At 39.8% G+C, this 17,868-nt stretch overlaps 2 protein-coding genes across 2 annotated transcripts; both read right to left on the reverse strand.

Moving 5' to 3' along the window:
• Positions 1–4,865: 4,865 nt before the first annotated feature.
• LOC149199476 (putative 2' cyclic ADP-D-ribose synthase BdTIR) lies at positions 4,866–5,441 on the reverse strand. Its single transcript, XM_089400581.1, has one exon. It carries the CDS (start codon positions 5,439–5,441, stop codon positions 4,866–4,868), a length of 576 nt encoding a protein of 191 aa, XP_089256707.1.
• A 7,033-nt stretch (positions 5,442–12,474) lies between these two features.
• Positions 12,475–13,239, reverse strand: LOC149199477 (uncharacterized). The gene has a single exon (XM_089400583.1). It carries the CDS (start codon positions 13,237–13,239, stop codon positions 12,475–12,477), a length of 765 nt encoding a protein of 254 aa, XP_089256709.1.
• Positions 13,240–17,868: the final 4,629 nt, after the last annotated feature.

Below are 17,868 nucleotides of genomic sequence, written 5' to 3' on the forward strand. Positions count from 1 at the left end.
ATATTCCTATATGCAGTGATTTTGTAATGATTCCCTATATCCGTGTCATGTACATGTGTGCCTGTATATGAAAATATTTGTTTGTAATGTATTCCCTAAATTCCCTGTTATTCATGTGTTCCCAATTCCTTGTGTAAGAAGTCCCTCCCCTAAAGTCCCTCCCCTAACATTTCCCTCATGTCATTGTCCCCTTGAAACAACATAGAATTCAGCACTTTTACAAGCAGAAACAGCAGTACATTTTGTCCATTCTGCTCCTCAAACATGTCAGACACTGAAACATATGAGCAGAGTGATGACCATTCATCATCTTCAGAGGTTCAGGTACAGAGGAGGCCACATAGAGGTGGAAAAGGTGGCCATCACAGGAGAGAGGAGCCTACTTCTTTGGCAGGTCTACAAGCTTGTCCTTTGGCAGTTTCTTGCTTTCAGTACATGTCCTGTTATGAGTTTTGTGAGAGGATCTCTCGGATTCAACACCACCGAGAGTTGGCCCGCCTCTTTGTCTTGCACTTGCATGAAGGACATGTCAACCTTGCCGGGGTGGATTTCACTTTGACATCCGAGGTGATTGCACAGGCTACAGGGATTCCAAATGTTGGGGAGATATGAGAAAGTCCTTGATGAGCTATGGAGGATTCGAGGAGACCGAATCTTGAAAAGAAGGAGGCCCGGTGACCTATTGCTTGCGGAGCGAGAGTCCATGCTCATCCAGGTAAATGCACACATAGAGAGGCAGTTGGCTAAGGCCAACCAAGAGAAAAAGCTGCTGAGAAACATGAAGAATCACTATTGGGCAAGGATGCATGTATGCAAGGCCAAAATGAAAATGTTCCAAAGGAGGTTGTCCGAGGCTCTTAGGCGGAGGAACAAGACCAATCCACTCCGTATCTTGGCTGAGGCATCCCTCAAAGATCATGGCACTCACTAGCTCAGCCACAGCACAAATCCCAAAAAAATTTGGAGAATTTTGGGTAATTTTGGTATTTTTTGGAAATTTACAGGTTTTGGCTCCTCAATGGGTCTCACCGGGGGTGAGACCCTTTGTCATGGCAACTCCTTTTCAAGAAAACTCAGTATTTCCTGATTTTTCATGCAAAGTTACATATTCCCATGGATGGACTTGAGTTTTTATGGAGTTTTGGGCCTCCAGAAGGTCAAAATACATGCAAAATTTGACTTTCTGCCCCTTTTTTGAGTTGCAGAAAGCAGTCTTGGGAGAATTGAGTTTTGACTAGGAAAATCAACTCCAAATCCAAAAATTCCAGTTGGGTTGGAAAGTAGACTCGCAGACCTTTCCAACGAGCTATCCTGCACCCAATTCTGACACCGGGAAGGCCTCCAAACAGAGCTCCCAATGTGCGCGACCCGTTGAGGAAATGTGCGCGACCCGTTGAGGAAACTTTGCCAGATTTCACTGTAACAGCTCGGAAAAGCACAGTTTGACTTGGTTTGACTTTCTGAGGTTAATGATGGTCCTCCTTGATGTAATTGTGACACTTTTTAGACACTTTTACCCTTTTGTAACTCTTCTAGAATATTCATTCATGTAAAGGGTAAAAATTGAATGTATGAACTGGTTTCCAAGTTTATAGAGGCAAGTTGTTTTGACTGCCTAGATTGTAATGCTTAGTTTAGAAGTGGTTGAAACAGCTCCTGGGATAGTGAGCTCGACCCATGGAGGCAGGGAAAGAGGTTAGATCATCTATATTATTTACTTTCTTGCTCATTTTCATGGTTGGACTCTTGAGGGAGAAGCTATCATTGTATTATTTCACTTATATCTCTGCAATTTTTTGCTAAGGAAGACCAGAGTTTTGCAGTCATCTTTGGGATTCTTGTGGACTCATGTGTTGATGGTGTGTTTCCTAATGTATTTGTAAGTGTGTTTATGTGATCCATCTCCTTTCTTTACTTCTGCATATTAAACAAATGAAGTGTTAAAGTATGAATTCATGCCTGCCATGCTCTGCTTTTAAATTTGTTTAATTTCTATGTTTTCTGCTGTCTAAAGAGAATTCAAAGTCATTGTTTGCTCTCTTTAGCTCCTCCTTTTTCATTCCTGATCATCCACCTCATCTAAAGGCATCAATACAAGCTCCTACCTCGCCCCAAAGAACCCCCTGCAGAAACTGTGTCAAATCCCTGCACCCTAAATTGCAGTTCCTCAGTTTGCCACCAAAAACTTCAAAAACCCCAAATCAACCTTCCTAATCAGTTTACTAGCCTAATATCAGTGTTACTTTGTTGGTCATCTCATCAATTGAAGATCTACCGAGATTGACCGGAGAGAGCCTTCTCCTGCCCCGTAGGGCTAGCTACGGGGCTGAATGGTTTGATGTTGCCTTGAGGTTTGCCTTCTTCAGCCTGGGGTGAAATTTCAAGCGCTAACAGGACCAACATGATTTTTTACAGGGGCGCAACATTTTGGACGCAGTTTCTATTACACAGGAAAGCCTTTTTTCAATGATATCAAGGAATATAGATGCAGCCATACTAAAAATTGACCTGCAGAGAGCCTACGATTGTTTAGATTGGGGATACATTAGATGTTTATTGGCAAAGATCGGCCTAAAATCAAATTCCATCAACTGGATTATGTCATGCGTTGAGAATGTCCACTACTCGGTCATCATTAATGGAATGCCTTCTCCTTTCTTCCCAGTGGAAAGGGGTCTTCGTCAGGGGTGCCCCCTCTCCCCTCTTTTATTTATTCTGGCGATGAACTCTCTCAGCCTTCAGATTAACAAAGCAGTGGCCAAAAATAGATGCAGGCCGGTCAGGATTTGCAAGGACATCTATATATCTCACAACCTCTTTGTTGATGACGTGCTCATCTTTGCTATGCTATGCAGGGTATCCTGGATTTGCCTCGACGACATTCTTAATAGATTCCAGAGAGCTACTGGGTTACATATTAATAGAGGAAACTCTACCCTTTTCCACAATGATTCAAACATGGAAATGGTGAATTGGATTGCTGAACTGCTTGGTATACAATCGAGACCGCTTAAAGAGGGTTTGAAATATCTGGAATTTCAACTAAGGCCAAGGGCTACTCCAAAGCAGATTGGCAATGGGTGTTGGAAAGAAACTATAAAAAGATCTCGACTTGGGAATATAAGACTCTTTCCTTGGCAGGAAGATTTGTTTTAACGCAGGCAGTCTTAGCGCAATTAGTTGTTTACTGGGCTCATATTTTCTACCTTCCAGCAAGTATTATTCACAAAATGAACAAAGTTTCGGCAAATTTTATATGGGGCGGAAGATCTAAACAGAGCAAAATACATTTGTCTAAAATGGAGAAGATCTCTTTACCAAAGAAGCTTGGCGGTTGGGGCTTGCTAGACCTGCGAACTTTTGGAAAAGCGCTCTTATGCAAAGCGCTATGGAGGGGTATTTATGGTGACAGACCGTGGAGTTTAACTATTAGAAAGAAATATTTGCAAGGTAAAGATCTGGAATTTTGGTTCAGGAGGGGATCAATCGGAGTCAGACATGGATCTGCTATCTGGCTCAGCCTATGGAAAGTTCAGCAATACTTCTTAGAGAATTTGAGATGGAGCCTTTATTCTGGCAGTCGTATCTTAATTGGAATCGATTCCATTATGGGCAGGCGAGAATGCTTTTTCTTCCCTGAAAACCTCTTACTCTTTTTTTACAGGAATGGTATTTTTACGTGGGATAAATTAATATCAACCTGGAGCGGCCCTATTCCTTTATGGAAAGATTCCCACGATCTTCATCTGCCAGACCCGCTGATTCCGGTATGGAAATCGGTAAAGGATGCTCTTTGTAGTTTTGGAATCCATCGCTCTGGGACAGCGGATCATCTTATTTGGATTGTGCCAAATGCAAAGCTGTCGGCTCGTGTTAAAGATATCTACGCTGATATGATAATTTCTAAGGCATCAAACTCCTGTTCTATATATCCTCTGAGTTTCTGGAAGTCGGGGTGCCTTCTCAAAATGATTCTGTTCTCGTGGCTGGTTTTCAACAACAGAAATTTGACTTGGGAAAATTTGAGAAAAAGGAGCTGGCATGGTCCGAGTCGATGTGCTATGTGCGAAGCTGCGGAGGAATCCAATCTTCATATGTTCTTCCAGTGCAATTCCTCTCTTCAGATCTGGTATGAATTGTCTCTGCTTTATGGTTTCCCTCATGTTGTTTTTGTTTCAGTCCAGGTAGCTTTTCAATGGTGGTGCGCTCAAAAAGATTCATGGAGATCTCTGTTTATCATTGCCCTATGGTGCTCATGGAAATGGAGGAATGCCAAAATCTTCAAAGACTCAAAAGAGCCTCTAAAGTCAATCTTGCATCATATTGTTTCCATCCACGATGCGATACCATTAAAACAGCCCAAATTGAAAAAAGATCGCAAAAAAGAGGTTGAAAACCCTCTCATCAGTGTTCCCTGTGCTTTCTTTGATGGGGCCGAGCAGAATAATATTTGTGGATGTGGTGTCCACGTTATTATGGACGAGAAGCTGCAATACTTTTTATCATGGAACAGTGAGAATGGCTCAAACAGCTTGGCTGAAGCGAGGTGCGCCAAATCCCGTATGCTCTTCAACTTCATGTAATCTATTGTAGATAACCTCTGCAAGGACACCATTGTTTCAACACTCGGAAGCTCCTCAAGTTTGTTACACTCTTGAATGCGTAGGTGTTGAAGCATTGCAAGACCACGAAGGCCTTGTATACTTCTCAGATTATAACAACCACTGAAATTCACACGGGTGAGTATACAACTTCATTAGATAATACCTCTGATGTGTGGATTATGGGACAAGCAGCCACTCTCAACCAACTCAACTGACACCAACATAAAATAAATAAATAAATAAGGGAGGGGTTTGGAGGTCTTACCCGTCATACTTGTCGTAAAGAGCATCTCTCCACTTGTGAATAGTGATGGGATCATATCGTAGCTTCTCTTCTTGTGTTCGAGGGTCCAACGTTGTCTTCAATTCAAGCTGGTGCAAGTTGAGACCATAACCTTTAGTTTTGTTCTGACCTGTCCACCTAAGATCAGCCGAGTTGACATGGTAAAAAATAGGGATAATTGGAGCCCCAGACTGTCGCATGAGTAGGAGCTCATCTAAACCCCAACGGGATTCTGCATATTTTGGTGAAAAGACGGCAACGTGGACGGAGGCGTTTCTAGTATCAGCTTCTAATTGAGAAGGGAAAGGTAGTCCTTCCTGCAAATCCTGTCGATCTAAAAAGGGTCTCAATCCAAGTAAATGAAGAGCACGGTAGAGATGGCCGGCAAAGTTATTCTTCACTTCCCCATGATGGTTGATAAACACATCGTATTTATCAACAGTAGTGGTGGAAGACGAGGAAGCACCATCCGAAGATCTCTGATTTTCCATTTCAATTTCTTCGATTTCACAGGGGGTTTGGGTGATCGAGGATGCAGGCGTTAGGTATGTCATTGCCGATTGTTTGACGATTATACGAACTAAAAGCTCTGGATGGTCAATGCAGAGGGAGATGACGACTTTAGGAGGTGCAGATGTGGGGATAAATTGCAACGGCAAGAAAGTGGAGAGTTCAGAGATTACATAAACCCTCCTTGTAGAGGCACAGGGTAATAGAATATGGAAAATATTGATTTGCAAGGCCATGAACCGTGTCAATCTTATCTGCTTTCCGTGTGGGGTCCACATTGCTAATCATAGACAGGCTGGAGTCCGGTGACAAAGAATCATCTATATATGAAATTATGGACTACCCAATTAGTGATGGAATTCAATGATGAATTTATCAACCTAAGCTAGAATTCCAAATGAAAATGTTAAGAAATATTGTTTAATATATGCACAAAAAAACATTAAAAATGGCTCTTTTATGCTCTGTAGATCCAAAGTGGTCACACGATGAGAGATAACAAGACCTGGCTCTGTGGTTGAAAGACAACCTAGGAATCTTTGTGTATGAAGGAGAGTATCCTTCATGTCCTTTAACTTAATTTCCATCTGTAGAACTTTGAGAGAAGCTTCCTCCTAAGCCATCAAATCTAGCTCAATGGTGGCTAGTGGAAATAAATTTGTAGTCTAGTTGTGCCTACAGTTGTGTACAGAGTGGCTCTAGCTTCTTCAGTTTCCAACATACTACTTTTGTTCAAATAAGTGTATAAACCTTTGTCTATTAATGAAATGATAGCTTCTTCAGTTTCCAACATACTACTTTTGTTCAAATAAGTGTATAAACCTTTGTCTATTAATGAAATGATATTGTTATTCAGTGTTTTATAACTAGTGTTGAGTTGGAATTTAATCTTAGGTGAATAGTAGAATATTGAATTTGGAAGGAAATTGAATATAAATATGTAATTTATTCTTAAAACAAGAGAAATCCTAGAAATATCAATGTATCATATTGAAGATTCGATTAGAAAAGTCTTCATAGAACATCTAAATAACTCATTAAAGAAATAATCAATGAAATCATGAAGCCTATAAATCTATTATAAAATTAATGTATAGTATGTAGTTGTTGGTACAAACATGGAACATAATACATGTTTAAGTTGGAAAACTTAAAGAGTTTTTAGTTGTCACAAAGTGTAAGAGCCTTTTTTTGGATTCTCAAACCTCAAAATTATCATGTATACAAGCACTAGATGTAACATGATGCTTAAATATCTCTAGAATTCTTGGTGGTGTCATTTGTATTCTCTTTCACCTAGATAGAAGTAAAGTTACATAGATGAATATAAAATGTAAAATAAAGTATTAGCCTTAATTTCTCATCAATTATCTAATTGGAAGAGTTGATCAAATTTGATGTATTTCACATAGAAATAATTTAATAGGTATTTTTTGAGACATTCTCCCTCATTTGATAGAAATTTTATTGTTTCTCCTATATTTTTGGTGGGCAAGAGTTATCCATTGCCTGAAAGAAGGAATTATGTTTAGGTATAAATTTATCGTTTTATCATGTAAGAGTTTCTGTGGAATTTATGCTTATGAGATAAGCTCTTACTTTATCATTTCATGGCAATAATAATTACTTACTTCATTAACATAAAGATATTCATATTATTGTTTTAATACTATGATAAGTCTCCTTCACCTTAGAAATTATACTAAGTATGTCTTTGTAGAATGATCCATGTAAAGGTAAGTCTTTATTGGATGATCCATGAGGGAGTACATCTTTGTGGGAAAGTTCTTCAAAACCTACACCCTCAACTTGCATAGTTAGAAAATAGACTAAGTATGGACTATGTAATTTGCACAATGCAAAAAAAATGTTGGTGCAAATTGGATATCACTGGAAAATTGTGGAAGTGTAAGTAATGGCAGTGAAAAGTGTTCTGAAAAAGATATTTGCACCAATATAAGGTGAATATTAAAATATTATATAGTTTGGAAGTGGGAATGAAAGAAATATTAAAATAATATTTGTTCGGGAGAGGTGGTCCAAATATATTGTTTTGGACATAAATAGTAAATAATAAGACATTCTCTAACTATTATACTTTTTGAAGTTTTGGTATGGAATCCCACAAATTTTTTTTGATTAAATCATGATATTTTGTTATTTAACATGAGTTTTTTACTACATATATGGATTCAACATCTTGAAAAAATCTTGGAACACTCATATTGTGGAGAGTTTACATCTCAAACTTGTGATTCAAAACAATCCTCGTAGGATTCTAAGAAAAATCCACTAGAAAACTCCAAGACATAATATGGGTAGACAATGACAAATAATCAAATTCACGATGAAGAAAGCCAAAAAATTGATGATAAATTATCATTTATTTACTTTGAAATTTATGTTGATTATTTTAAATGGACATGAAGTAATAAAATAATAATGTTAAGGGAGAAATGTAAAAAAGCCTAAATATAAAAAATAAAGTAATTCATGAAAAAAAGTAAAGAAAGACATGGCCAAAAGACTCTAGTGATAGCAAAGCCACACCCTTGAAATGACATGTGACATTGGTTTCCAAATCATCTACTATTTTCATATATATATAAACATATTGATATAGCAATAGTGTAAAAATCTTCTAGAAAGCATATCTTAATGTCTCATTCTTAAAATGATACAAATTGCATATCACTAAGAAACTCTTGATAAACACAAACAATAGAGACCTAAGAAATGACGGTTGAAGTGATTACAAGAAAGAAAAACTTTAAAGTGGGCAGTGGGAGTGCAGCGATTACATAAACCATCCGTAGAGGCACTGGTTAATAAATTAAAGCAAAAATGTTTTCTCCTCCAGGTCGTGAACCTTTGCGTGTGGGGTCCACATTGGTAATGGTCTATCGGATCGAATCTTGATCTGTTTGCGTGTGGGGTCCACATTGTTAATGGTCTACCAGATCGAATCTTGATATGTTTGCATGTGGGACCCACAATGCTTGCTTGTCCATCTTCCCGTGCAGCTAAGAGGGCTCACCTGCACCTTCCACATGTCGTGAACAACGCGTGAAGGAGACGTCAGCATCATCCCAGAAAGCACACTACTTGGAAAAAGGAGAACACGACAAAATGGTTGACCTCGAAAGCATATTCTCTACTGTGAATCTTAGGGACTACAGCTTGACACACATCTATTCAATTGGATAACCCCTCACACGTGTCAATCAAATTGATATATGTACAAATTTTCCAACTAAAAGTGTTACATATGGAACAGGATAGTTAGAAAAAATTAATGGGAAATACACACCTTTCACATTAAGCAGGGTAAGGTTGGAAACCTCATCCATAACTGTAATTTGTATTATTAGCTATTATTCACCTGAGAAAATGAAAAGTTATAATTGAATAGTAAGCATATTTTAGGAATAATTAGAATAGGGATTTTGAAATTAATCATGGGCTATAAAATGTGTAAAGAGACGTAGATAAAATGTGTAAAGAGATGCAGATAAGATTGTTAAATTGTGATAATTTCAATGACATATGTATATTTGAATTTAATATTCTAATATTATTAGCTTTTTAAGAGAAAATATAACATTATTTAATAAAAAAATGAAAACTACGATCTCAAGTCATTAATTCATTAACTTTGTAATGTCAATATGAAAATAGCACAATCAAATTGAGAATAGAAGGTAGTTTCCTCAAATAAGTAAAAAAACTTAATTTAATTACTTAAATAGAAAGCTAAGTTACCCAATAAAATTGTTCATTGTTCCATTTTGAAATATATTTTTACTTATTTATTCATTATGAATTGAATTGAATGATTTTAATTTATATAAAAAAATTGTCATCTTTCATAAATTTTGAAATTATCCATAATATTAATATAATATTGAATTTATTTATAAAACAAATGAATTAATCTATATTCATTTTAAACTCGCATTCATTAAGTTTCTAAGAAATATATTTCAACTTCAATATTTTTTTTCTCTTGGAAAAAAGTCGCAATTTCTATTAATGATATGAAATTACATTCTGTAGATGTCGTAGCATATGCATATTGAGGCTAGATAGCCTATCTATTTGAGTGTTAACAAAAACCAGAAAAACATAGTCTCCACGTAGGGAGCACTTGTGAGAATATCCCAAAAATGAGGTAACTGTCTCTTCACAGTTGTTAACTGTAAACTTCCAAAAATGGAAACTGTCTCTTTGCCGAGAGATCATTACTGTACTATATATTCATATACTGCTTAAATAAAAATAAAACAACATACATAATATATACAAGTGTTCCAAAAAACATAGTGAGCTTATGGCTCCTGATGCATATGTAAATCGATGAAGGGTCTATGATAATGCTGATAGAAAGCTCCATCAATTTCTTCTTGAATTAACCAATCATCTTCTTGCCTGTGCGCTGCCTCCTTTGATAGGAAGTCTGCCCCTATGTTGCGCTTCCTGAAAATGTGATGATAGACAAATGTATCAAAAGATGATATAAGTCTGTGCGCCTCAGCCAAAATGTGCCTCAATGAATATGCAGAGCAATGAGATGATCTATTTAACCAATTGCATACTAATTTGGAATCCCCAAAAAGTTGTAGATGAGTGCAATGTTTTTCGAGAGAAAAATGGATGAGGTGTTTAGTAGTAACAAGCTCAACAAAATTATTAGTGCCTCTCCCCAATCTCATTTGAATTTTGAAGCAGTGGGATTCATTTAGGTACAAATTGCCCCCCCCCCCCCACACAACCCTCCTCCTGTGCTGATCCATCAAAGTATGCCCATGGGATCGATTTATCGATGAGCTCTGGTTGAATATTCCTAGAGGGAGGGTTTGACTCATCTTTAGGTATTAGATCAAAATCTACCATGGCCCTGGTCCTTATGGAGAGCCAGTGAGGGTCCTTGTGATTGAATATTGATTGGTTCCTAGCTGTCCAGAGGGCCCAGCACATTAGTAACGACATGTTCCTGTCCTTTCCACTGTGTCCACTAGTCCAGTTGATCCAAGCCTCATTTAAGTTCCTGCCCTGCCATGTTTTTAGAGAGGGGTAATGAGCAGAGATGATGTTCCATTGATCAGAGATGATAGGGCAATCAAGAAAAAGTTGCTTCGTGCTCTCCTCGCTTCTTCTGCAAAGGTGACACCAATATGGTCCATAGAAGGATCTCTTCATCAGATTAAGGCCTATCGGGATCTTGTTGAATAAAATAGACCACATGAGCAATCATGATCTGGGAGCAGCTTTTAGTTTCCAGAGTGCTTTCCACCAAGGCTCTATGTGCAGTGGTTTGGCAGGGTCCATTAGCTTCAGGTACCCTTCCTTAGGCGAATATTTCCTGTGTTTTGCACAGGCCCATATGATTTCATCCTCGCCCTCTGATATCCGAATATGGGCTTGAGTTAGGGCCTCTGTAAAGTCGTACCAGTCCTGATGCCATTGAGCTGGTAGATGAATATCAAGGGCCGATTTCCAGGCCTGTTGGAATAAAGTAGTGTTTAATGGATCTGCTATGTGGCTGATATGAGTAATGCCTTGTCCGGATAAGTGTCCTATCAGATCAGTCGGTAGTCTGTGGGCATTGCCGCATCCTATCCAAGGATCTACACCAACACGAACAACATTGCCTTCATGAATTCTCCACGTTAAACCTTCTCGAATGAGAGAGATAGAATTTAACACCGCCTTCCAAATGATAGATATGTTGTTGCTGCTCCTGTGGTTCTGCCAGATCCAGTCCATTATGGTTATAGGGAAGATGTATTTAGCATAGGCAACCTTGGTCCAGAGACTCTGTGACGTGATGAGCTACCAACCCAGTTTGGCGGCCAGAGCTCTGGCAAAGATGTCCAATCTCTTGATGCCCCAGCCTCCCTATTTTTTAGGCCTTGCAATAGTATCCCATTTAACCCATGCAAATAATCTTCCCTGCTGATTACCCTTCCATAAAAATCTGCAGCATATGTTTTGCAGCCTGGCTAGTATACCCCTAGGGATCCATTCCAAGGTCATCCAGTACATAGGTGTCGCTTCCAGGACTGCTTTGATAAGGACAAGCCTGCTCGCTCTTGAGAGATATTTATGATACCAGATGTTCAGACATTTTTCTACCTTTGAGATTAGCCAGGTCCAATCTGCAATTTTCTATCCCTGGGGTTTCAGCCTGAATCCCAGATATTTTAATCCCTCTTCCAGATTAAGGAGGGTAAATGGAAACCATCGCATAGTGAATTGCACTTCATGCTGAGAGCATCCTATTGTAGTCAAGGTGGACTTGTTGACATTAATGACCATTCCTATAGCCTGCTGAAAGAGGCCAAAAACATTCTGAAGGGCAGTTATATCTCCAATGCTTCCGTTCAAAAATATAAGGACATCGTCCACAAACAGTAAGTGAGAAAGAGAACAGTTTTCCATGATCTTGATGCCCACAATTCTGCCCCTTCTATGTTTAGCATTTATGATTCTGCTTAGGCCTTCCATTATGAGGAGGAACAGTAGGGAGGAGAGAGGGCATCCCTGCCTAAGGCCCCACTTGGCACAGAAAAACGAAGTAGCAAAACCATTCAAAAGGACACTGTATGATACATTAATGATGCATCACATAATCCATTTGATATACATAAAGGGAAATCCCAAGTGAGTAAGAAGCAATCGGATGTATAACCAATTTTCCCTATCAAATGCCTTTGATAAATCTACTTTTAGAATCATTCCTTTCAGGTTCCTTAAGTGAACAGAGTGAAGAAGTTCTTGGGCAGTACCAATGGCTTCATGAATTTGTTTGTGCTAGATACAAGCAAATTGCTCAAGAGAGATATGGGTCAAAAGGATAGGTTTGAGTCCATTAGCAATGATTTTGGCCATAATTTTATAAAGGCAGTTGCATAAGGAGATAGGGCGGAAATCATTAAAGGATGAGGGCTTATCTAATTTGGTGATGAGTGCAATGAACGTTGATTTGATAGCCAAGGACATCCTCCCAGATTTTGGGCAGCCCTCCGCCACTTTTAGCAGGTCATTCCCCAGAATATCAAAGAAAGCAATGTAAAATTATATGGTCCATCCATCCAAACCTGGACTCTTATCTTTTTGGAAGCCTTTGATGGTAGCCTCAAGTTCCCCTAATGTTAGTTCCTTTGTAAGCTCATCCGCTTTCGCCTGATCAACAAAACGAGGGAAGAGTTCAGCTGTGCGCATGACCTCCAGAATGTTGGCGCCCAGGGGGGCCTTGTATATTCCTTTAAAATGTGAGATGGCTAAGGAGGCCAAATCTCTAGAGGTGTTAACCGCATGTCCTTGATCATTCTGGAGCTCCCAAATTGTATTAATAGCCTTTCGTCCATTTGCGAACCTATGATAAAACTTTGTATTTTCATCTCCTTCATGTAGCCATATCGCTCTGCTCCTGAGTCTCCAACTCTCCTCTCTGTCTTTTAGTATTTGGGATCTCTGCTTGATGAGGAAAGAGCTGTGCTCTTTTTGTTCCTGAGAGGAGTAGATGCCTTCTGAGTTTGCTTCGAGGGATGAGATGGCTTGTTCCGCTTGTCTTAAAGTATTGTCATCTTGCTCCCTTTTCTTGTGCACCCATTCTCTAGAAATGCCCTTTAATTCCTTTAGATTACGAACAAATCCCTCAGCAGAGTCTTCATCATTTGTGATCGGATGGGATTGCCAGAAATCAGTGATCAGCTTGATGTAGGTAGGATCCCTGAGCCATGTGGAGTTGAATTTAAATGGAGCTTTGATTTTGTGGGTGCAGTCATCTAGCTCCAAATATATAGGCCGATGATCCGATTTCCTCCTGTGCCTACCCATTGTCTGATACGGGGGTGTATGGCATGAAAGGCTTCCTTGGTAAGAAAGCGATCCAATCTCCTAGCCAGGCTTTGATCACCGATGTGGTTGTTTTTCCAGGTGTACTAGATCTTAGCTGATGGAATGTCAATCCAGTGGTGATCCTCCAACATGCTCACAATAACATTAGTTAATGTATCCACCTGAGCCATATGTCCCCATGATTCCATGTACCCCAAAGAGAAGTTTAGATCACCTCCAAGGATGATGTTATCAGCCTGCATGAAGGAGTTGCTAAATAGCCTTCTCCAAAAAACCTCCCTGTTTTGACAGGGACCATAAACATTAATTACTCTGATTTCAGTCTCCATGGCCATAGAGTAGATGTCAGCCCCAATAAATCCTCCACCTCCCCAGATATTCCTCAGATCAATTGCCCGATTCTGAAAACCAATTGCAATACCCCCAGATCTCCCTGATACATCCAAAGCATGAAAAGTCCAGCCCGACATCCACGATTGTAGTAATGGGGTAATCGTATTAGACATACACAGGGTTTCTTGTAAGAGAATCATGTCTATCGGAGCAGATGTGAAAAGTCTCTTCAGGGCTAGTTTTTTATCAGGGCTAGCCAACCTCGACAATTAAAAGATAAAATCCTTAGGGAGAGGGAGGGGGGAGGGCATCCTTTTCTCTAAGGACCCTATCAATAGTTTTCTGTTTATCCTGACCCACCTCCTCCCCAACCTAAAATTTTGCTTTGGAGAGAGATGAGGGGCGGCCCCTTGTAGACTTTAGAGAGACAGGGGTAACATCAACATCCAGGCCAACTACATCCGACCCTCTCTCTTTAGTTTTGGATTGATTGGGGTATCTCGGGGCGGAATTTATAGAAGGGGAGGGAGGGGGATAAGACGGGATCGGGAAAGTGGAGGGGAATCAGGAGGTGTAGATGGGAGGAGGCACGGGAAGAGAGCAGGACAGGAAAGATTGTCCTACCGAGTGAAGGATCAGGTGATCCCCTGAGGCAGAGAAGGGGGATGAGGGGAAAGGGACAGGGGGACCATAGAATGATTGTGCAAATGAGATGAGAGAGATGTAAGAGATGCAGAAAGATGTGATGCTGAAGCATGAGAAAAAAGAGACATACCCAATGAGAAGACATCACCCTTGGCAGCCCTGGAGCACGTCATAGGAGGAGAGGGAGGCTGGATAGGAGTCTTGCCTCGCTTCTTCTGAACTTGTGCAGCTGGGGCTTCAATGGTATACGAGGTCTTAATCTGCTCCTCCGTATGGGTCTCTGCTCCTCGTGGTGGAGGTTGTTCGACAGGGGGATCCAACTCCATTTCTTGTGTGCCCAGTTTGTTTTCCTGAGGAGGGGGCATGCCCTGAAGAGGTGACCCACTTGATGACATATTCTGCAACGATATGGAATTCATTCATAATCAAGCAACTGTTTGCGTGAGGAGGCCCTCCATTTAATTGTAATATGCTCCTGTAGACCTCCTCTGGTGTTCAAATGAACTAGAATCCTTGCGTAAGCCATCATGCTTGTCGTCTGGTAGGATTTATCATACTCCATGAAAGTGCCTAAATAATTTCCAATCCTTCTGAATATGTTTACGGACCAGTATTGCAGTGGCAAGCCTAGTAGCCTGATCCAGATAGGGCCGACTCCAATTTGCTTAGTCTTTGGATCAAAAAGAGGTGTCCAACGCTTTAGTAAAACTGGTGCATGTTTAAAGTTCCAAAAGGAGGAAAGGACCCAGCTCGTATGATCTACCCTTGCAAATCTCAGTGCGAATCACCCCCTTACAAAAGTTTGGACAAAAGGGATGTCCACCAAGTGTTGTCCCCAGATTTCTGTAGCCCAGGTCTTCAAGCAAGCTGCCGAGTAGCTCCTGCCTCTAATTCTGCCAACCAAAACCCTGTCTGCATAATCCATCATATCACCCCACTGAATATCCTCTTCAAGCCTTAAAATCACGTCTTCTGCCCTAGACTTGAAGCACTTCTGTTTCTTCTGTGGATGGGCCACCGGGATATTGGGTTGTTCAGAAACCCTCACCGAATCGGGGACCTCAGTCGAAGGACCAGGGTTTGGAGGGATAAAAGGGATGGCCTCGGAAAGAGGGGGGACAGAGGTGAAACAAACCGAGGTGGGAGCACAAGAGGAGGAAGGGTTGGGGTCGACAAGCGGGGGAGCAGCAAAGGGAGCTTCAAAGAATGGCTCAGACGAGTGAGTTGGCGAGGCAGATGATGGGCCTTCCAGGTCCGAGGAAGGGTTGATACAACCAGTGAGAAACCCTAGGGTAGCTGGGGACGGCAAAGAGAAAGCTGACCAAGTGGAGGGTTTCTTCGGCAACACAGATTTAGTGTGAGCGGGTTCAGAGAGCTGAGGGTAAACTTCAAAATTGCCAGAAAACCTTCACTGAAGTTTAACGTACCTTCTGAGGTGGCATACATGGATTGCCAAATGGAGCCTTCCTCTAGCAGATCCTCCGAATAATCAACTGCATCAATATCCATGCCGACAACTGCACCAAGATGTGGGCTAACTACCTCGAACAAGCTGGCCGACGGGAAACGGCACCGACAGGAATGGAACGGTAACTGTTCATAGTGCGAATACCTTGGGGAGCAGGGTCCGGTGCAAGGAGTTGGTAACAGTCAAAACCCTTAGGTGAAATGTGAAAATGGAGAGCGACTTGAGAGCATAAAACCCTCGCGGCTAGAACTGATAATGTTAAATCCCAACGCATAAAGTGTAAACCGGAAATGGTAGGGTATATTCCCAAAGCTAACGAGGGTAGCTGCAGGTCGGGTGAATGACAGCTGCAGTACCCCATACCTCTCAATTGTTATGTTCCGCCTTTTTCCGTCTTGGTCGTTCCAGCCTGAAACCCTCCATCGCTCCGTTCCTCCTCTTTTTCAGAGGTGGGGAAACATACTCATCTTCACTTCCCAAATACACCACCCAAACACACACTTTTCAACTTCAATATTATTTAAACTTCTATGAAATATATTTCAACTTTAATGGTATTTAAAGTGAGTTTCAACCTATTATTTCTATATGTCAAAGTGCTTTAATTTGACATTTTTTACTATGCTGAAATTCTCGCAATAATAATTCAACATGACTGGGGAATTCTTCTACAATCCCTCTAAATTGTAAGTTCCTTTGAGCTAAATCAAAACTCTTTATGACAATTTGCATTCAATTGAAAGGATTTTTTAGCACTAACTTTTGTAATTCAGTACGCAAACAAATTTACAAGACAAACAAATTACCAAGCACAACAAGCAACATACAATCTTTTATGTCAAATGGTCATCAGCATGGAGAGCATGCATGCTGAAATAAAAAATAAATATAAATAATAATAACCCCCCCCCCCCCCCCCAAAAAAAAAACACTCAAAAAATAAAAAATAAAAATAAAAAACTAGCATAGAACTGCAGGAGGCATACATGTACTCTAGCTTAAACTTGGTAGATATAGGTCAAAATGTTATCTTCACTGCAAGGTCAATACACCATTTAAGATGATTAGCCAACTCAAAAGATAAAAGTTAAAATTCCTACTTACAAACATGTTACTACCCCCTCCATATTCAAGCTTCAATCACATTGATTTTCTGCTGACAATCAATATACTCAAAACATATTGTTAAGAAATTTCCCAATGGCAAGTCATGCTCAAAACAAATTATTAAGAAATTTCCCAATGGCAAGTCTAATATTAACCACTAGAAATAACAAATATCAATTCCCCTTCAAACCTTTGCCAATTTTTCCAAAATGTCTCATCATTGCTAAGAATGTTTACTTCCTCGATATGAAATCACACTACTTATTAGAAAAAAATGTGAACCACTTTATTCCTGGGAAAACCAATACTTACAGGATGTAATTAAATTATGAGAAGATACTTAAATGCATTAGGAATTGTTAACCACTTTAAAAGGATTATATTTTTAATTAATAATTAAATACTTAAAAGAAATATATTTTTAATATGGATTTTTATATTAATATCATTTTAAAAGAAACATGGTTATTATTTTAGTGTGTTACTATACCTTCCCTGATGACGGTGTAGAAGTGGGCACGTCTCTCTCTTCGGAATGAGTGTTGGTGTATCACCTCGTTGATTTCCGTGAAGTTGTGGATACATGTAGTTAATGTGAAGGTTGTAGGTATGTGTGCTATTAATTATTTTAAAATTTGCTTCCAGAGGAGAGATGTTTGTTGTAGGTGGTATTGGGGGTTTGAGGTCTTGGGTTTTACCTCATCCTCTAGTTCTCAGAGCTCCTTTGGGATGGCGTGGTGGATGGTTGATATCTATGTAGTTGCATTGGGAAGTGGAGGCACTGCACTAGTTAGTGATCCTTACTTGGCAAACCATTCTCTCTACACCTTGGTGAATTTTCCTTTTCTTTGGTTGTGGAGGTTGACAATCAGGTTTTGGGATATGGATTTATCACCTTTGTTATAATTTTTTTGTTTGTTAAGCTTGGCAGGACCTTTCATTTTCTATTCATAATCGGCAAATTTACACCACATAGTTTGGCTAGGTGGCCTCAACTTACCCAATGGGAAACCAAGTCTGCTAGCCACCTATCCTCATTGTAAGCCATCCAAAAA

This window comes from Pinus tabuliformis, chromosome 2_1, assembly GCF_031772625.1.
Source record: "Pinus tabuliformis cultivar Carrire ecotype Pingquan chromosome 2_1, CPIR1, whole genome shotgun sequence".
Classification (NCBI taxonomy): domain Eukaryota; kingdom Viridiplantae; phylum Streptophyta; class Pinopsida; order Pinales; family Pinaceae; genus Pinus; species Pinus tabuliformis.

What these genes read in the sequence shown, in the direction of transcription:
- LOC149199476 (XM_089400581.1), bottom strand. Translation starts at nt 5,441, where the DNA reads ATGACATACCTAACGCCTGCATCCTCGATCACCCAAACCCCCTGTGAA.
- LOC149199477 (XM_089400583.1), bottom strand. Translation starts at nt 13,239, where the DNA reads ATGGGTAGGCACAGGAGGAAATCGGATCATCGGCCTATATATTTGGAG.